At 47.8% G+C, this 5053-nt stretch overlaps 1 protein-coding gene across 4 annotated transcripts in view; it reads right to left on the bottom strand.

The window, feature by feature from the left end:
- The window catches only part of Wdyhv1 (WDYHV motif containing 1), a 14643-nt gene extending 12555 nt beyond the window's left edge, over positions 1–2088 (bottom strand). For 3 of the 4 annotated variants that reach the window (XM_021217182.2, XM_029548176.1, XM_029548175.1), the window contains exon 1: positions 1873–2069. In XM_021217182.2, coding sequence (XP_021072841.1) covers positions 1873–1961 — 89 coding nt within the window. In that variant the 5' untranslated portion in view covers positions 1962–2069. Of the gene's footprint in view, positions 1–1872 lie in introns of all 4 variants that reach the window. The other variant, XM_021217184.1, reaches the window with a different exon arrangement.
- Positions 2089–5053: the final 2965 nt, after the last annotated feature.

Below are 5053 nucleotides of genomic sequence, written 5' to 3'. Positions count from 1 at the left end.
GAGCTAGCCGAAAGTGATAGCCGTTCTTAGAGAGCTGAGCTGTCTGGAGAACTCTGGAGATAGAAAACAGCGCTTCAAGAATTTTCTTTTTTTTCTTTTCTTTTTTTTTTTTTTTAAGAATTTTTTTCTAACAGGACTTAGAACGTGGTAGGACAATCCAAGGAGGATGAAAACACAGCTCTTTCAGATTTTTTCATAGCCCTTTTAGAATTTTTTTCTAATAGGATTTACTGACACAGCTCTCTTAGCATGTCTCCTAGCAGCTAAACAGAAAAAGCCAGTAGAAGAGCGAACACAGCTCTTTTAGAATTTTTTTTTTTTCCTGGCTTTCTGATCTTGCTCGGAAAACCCAAGAATTACTTTTTGAATTTTTCTAACAGGATTTCTGACTTCGGTCAGCAAACCCATGAGCTATCCAGAGAGCTTTTAGAATTTTTTTACTAGCAGAAGAGAGCTGTCTTGAGCAAAAAGCTAGCTGTCTCATCCAGAAAGTTTTCAGAATAGCAAGAAAACGCTGTCTCGAGCAGAACACAGAGAGAGCGGTCCAGAAAGCCATCTCAGCAGGGCACAGGCGGCCGGCTTGGACCCACAACTTGACTTCCAGTAGTTTTCACTGCTCCCAAACACCCTTTCTTTCAGAAACCCGGTCCTAGCTGAGGCTGGTCCATATAAATGGAAGACACAAGAGAGTAGATGTTCCAGATAAAAGCTAGCAGGACTTGGAAGCCAGGCGGAGCAGATCTACAATGCAACAGTTAAAAAGGACTCCCAAACACGACATTAGACTCCAGATCTCATTCCACTTAGTTGTGTGGTCTGGGACAAACCACAACCATTCTATAGTTCAGCCTTTGAAGGGTCAATCATTACCATAGAACCTGTCTCCAAGACATCGCTCTACCACCCGTTCTCAAATCTGTGGGTCATGGGGTTGAATAGCAGATATTTACACTACGATTCCTAACAGTAGTGAAATTTGTTGTGAAATAGCAACAAAGTTTTTACAGGTGTGGATCACCACAACAAGAGCATCTATATAAAAGGGTCGCAGCATTGGAAGGTTGAGAGTTAGGGCAAGCACTTGGACTTAAGCTAAAGTGGTCACTGAATAAATGTTATGTTCTTTTTTTTTTTTAAATTTTGTTCTTAGAGTCCTTGTTTGAATGACCAGCTAGAGTTGAAAGGAGTATATTTAAATGACCCTGAGGTTTCTCCCGGGTAGGGATAGCAGTCCCTACACAAAAGGAAGGTGAGGCCTAGGGACAAAAAAGGCAAGGTGAAAGGTGTTTGCAGAAGCAGCCTAGGACACTAACCTCACAATCCCGAGGCCTTGTGTAAAACAGCAGCACCCTTCAGTACCTTAGAGTTCTTCAAAGCTGCAATCACACCAGTACCTACCTCTTAGGGTTACTGTGAGGTTCAACTGAGTTAATTTACACCATGCACCCCAAACAATGCCTAGCATATGGCAAGGACGGTGCAAATGCGACCATTATCATCACGCCAGTAAGGTAATCAGGGTAGCCAGTTGCCTGAACTGGATTTCCGGCTACTACAAATTCTGTCTCCATTGTCTTTAAAATTATAAAGACCTATACTTCAACCTGAATCAATACAGACTTCAACAGTTACCATAGGGCCTCCTGCCTAACTCCCCTACCTTGTCCCTATGCACTAAGACGCCTCGACTCCACCCCACTGCCCAGGCTCTGCCAAGGAGACCAGAAATGCGTTCCCCACCCTCCTCATCCCGGCGCTAAACCCGGGCAGGGTAGGCCGGCAGCAGCTCTCGGGGGAGCATCAGGAAAGGGACGCCTGGGTGGCGGCGCGCGAAACCCCGCAGATTCCCGGGGACCGCGCCCGCGCTCTCACCAATAGCAGCTGTTGTAGACACATGCGTCCCGCGTAGGACAGGCCGGCTGATACTGCGGGGCCGTGGCGGCGGGGCCGTCCCCCTCCATGACCCGAAGCTGTGGCCCACAGGACAACTAAACAACCCGCTGGCGGCAATTGTCGCCAGTCTCCCAGGAGGAGAGGACAACAGAGTAGACTACCAGGACAGTTTCCGGGTGGAAGAACCGGGAGCCGGGTGGGCGGGACCCCGTGCAGCGTGAGGGCGGAGCCCGGGATGACGAAGCCTGCGTGGTTCTGGGTGGGTGGGGCCTGGGAGAATGAGTGGGGCCCGAGGTGGGATAGGGGTGGGACCTGAGGTGAGGTGGAGTGGGGCTGAGATGGGTGGGGCCTGAGGTGGGGGTGGGGTGGGGCGGGGCTGATGGAGTGGGGTTGGGAATGCGAATCTTAGGATAACTAGAACTGTGTAGTTCAGGCCAGGTTTTGCGTGGTGGGTGGAGCCTGGGGCGGAGCGGGATCCACTTAGAGGCTTCCCTCTCGCCCCACCCCACACCCCGACGGAACGCGGTCTTGAGCTACGCAGCGTGGACCTAGTCGCCCTCACATGGAGGGATTGCTTGTGTTGTTGCAGTGTGTTTGGCTTTGAGCTTCCGGATACCCTTTAACTCCAGCTAAGGTTGCCCGCTGTGTGAAACCAGAAGAAACTCTAAACTAAGAGATGTTTGGGCACGCACGAAAGCTGAACGTTTAGAACTCGAGCAGGAACCGAGAAAGAGGGAAATGCTAACGTGGGGGAGAGCAGTGCACCCAGATCTCACCATAATGTAATTTATTTTCATCTGGATCTCTCTCCCTCTCCGTGTGTGTGTGTGTGTGTGTGTGTGTGTGTGTATTTTAAAGAAAAAAAGTTTTAACCAGGTGTGGTGACAGACACCTATAGAGTCCTTGCATGCAGGAGACTGAAGCAGAAGATTGCTTCAAATGCAAGGTGAGCCTGGACTACAAAAGAATTTAAAAAAAAAAATTTTAAAGAGTCTGAATAGCATTTTGTGTTAGTCATATTTATTTCCAAAAGGGAAGACACCAAATTGCTAAAACGGTGTTTAGTCATGGTGAATTAAGGACAAAGAGATCTATCTCTGTAGACATCCCAGCTTCCTGTGTGTGCTGTAAGTGCTCAGAGAGCCACCCTGCAAACGCTGGACTTCTTAAGATTGGTTTATAGGCCACCCACAGACTCTCAGCCTTCTGAGGCCCCAACCCCATAAAGTGCTGTGCTGGTGGTATTCTGGTGAACTTCAGCTGCTTTCCAAAACCCATAAATCCTACAAACTAACCATGTGCTTGTGTCTGTTACCAATTTATTACTTCAGCTTGAATACTCCCTTCAACAGAGGCTGGGAGGATGGGAGTGGCAGTCACGAAGCCTCTCTTGATTAGTACAAAGTGAGTGTGAAGTTAAGCTTTCTCAGTAGAAGGATGGAAACATATTGCAAGGGAAAGAAGATCCCTGCAGTTTCTAGAGGGACCAGAGCTAGTGGTGTGATCATCCTACCCTCCAGTGGACAGACACCAGAACTTGGGGAAGCCTGCTTGCAGCTGTGGGTGGACAGCAATGGCCTTCTGTCTTAGTCAGGGTTTCTATTCTTGCATAAACATCATGACCGAGAAGCAAGTTGGGGAGGAAAGGGTTTGTTCAGGTTACACTTCCACATTCCTGTTCTTCAACAAAGGAAGTCAGGACTGGGACTCAAGCAGGTCAAAAAGCAGGAGCTGGTGCAGAGGCCATAGATGCATGTTTCTTACTGGCTTGCTTCCCCTGCCTTGCTCAGCCTGCTCTCTTATAGAACCCAAGACTACCAGCCCAGAGGTGGTCCCACCTACAAGGGCCCTCTCCCCCTAGATCACTAATTGAGAAAACGCCTTACAGCTGGATCTCATGGGGGCATTTCCTCAAATGAGGCTCCTTCCTCTGTGATAACTCCAGCCGGTATCCAGTTGACACACAAAACCAGCCAGTACACCTTCTATCCTTTTTCCTCCCTCCATAGCACTCTTGCCCCAGGTGCTGTGAGAATCAGCCCTGCTGCTTCTCAGACTCCCCCTCATCTGTCCCACACAACATCCAGCCCCACCCACCTACCCACACACACCATAGTCCAGGGCTTGCCTGTCTGCCCTGCAACTGCACATCATCCCATACCTCCAGCAAATTGATCTGCCTTCTATTAGCCCTTCCTCAATGAACAGGAACCAGTTTCAAGCTAGTGTTTATGTGGGTATTCCACCCCAGCTATCTTAGTCAGGGTTACCATTGCTCTGAAGAAACACTATGACTAAGGCAACTCTTATAAACAACAACATTTAGATGGGGCTGGCTTACAGTGTCAGAGGTTCAGTCCATTATCATCCTGGCAGGAAGCGTGGTAGCATCCAAGCAGGATGCTGGAGTAGCTGAAAGTTCTACATTTTGTTCCAAAGGCAAACAAAAGATTGCCTCCCTTGTGTCTAGGAGAAGAGCCCCAAAGCCCACCTCCACAATAACACACTGCAACAAAGCCACAACTCCTAATAGTGCCACTCCCTGGCCCAAGTGTATTCAAATCACCACATTCCACTCCCTGGCCCCTATAGGCTTGTCCAAACATTCGAGTCTATAGGGGCCATACCTACCCATAGCATAATGAAAAATAAATTTAGTCCAACTTCCAAAGTCCCCATAGTCTATAGCAATCTCAAGAATGTTAAAAAGTCCAAGGTTCAAAATCTTTCGATCACTTAACTGTAATCCCTATAAAGTCAAAACCAAAAGGCAGATCACATGCCTCGAACATCAGAGGATATATGTTATCATTCCAAAATGTCATAGTGAGGAAATAGTGGGCAAAACCAAAAACAAAATAAAACCACCACCAAAATCCAGCTCGGCAAATTCTCCATCTCCATGCTCTTCAGATCTCCAACTCCTTTCATCTTTGTTGCCTGCAACAAACTTCTTCTGGGCTGGTTCCACTCCCTGTTAGCTTTCCTTGGCAGGTATTCCATGGCTCTGGCATCTCTAACATCTTGGAGTCTCCAAGGGAACTTCAACTTTATAGCCTCTTGTTCCAATGTCTGGAATCCACACATGATTGTCGGGGCTCTTTCAAAGGGCTTGGGTCATGTCTTAGTCAGGGTTTCTTTTTTTTCTTTTTTCTTTTTT

This window comes from Mus pahari, chromosome 17 (assembly GCF_900095145.1).
Source record: "Mus pahari chromosome 17, PAHARI_EIJ_v1.1, whole genome shotgun sequence".
NCBI lineage: Eukaryota > Metazoa > Chordata > Mammalia > Rodentia > Muridae > Mus > Mus pahari.
Note: the sequence above shows the minus strand (reverse complement) of the source record. Positions and strands in the feature narration are given on the sequence as shown.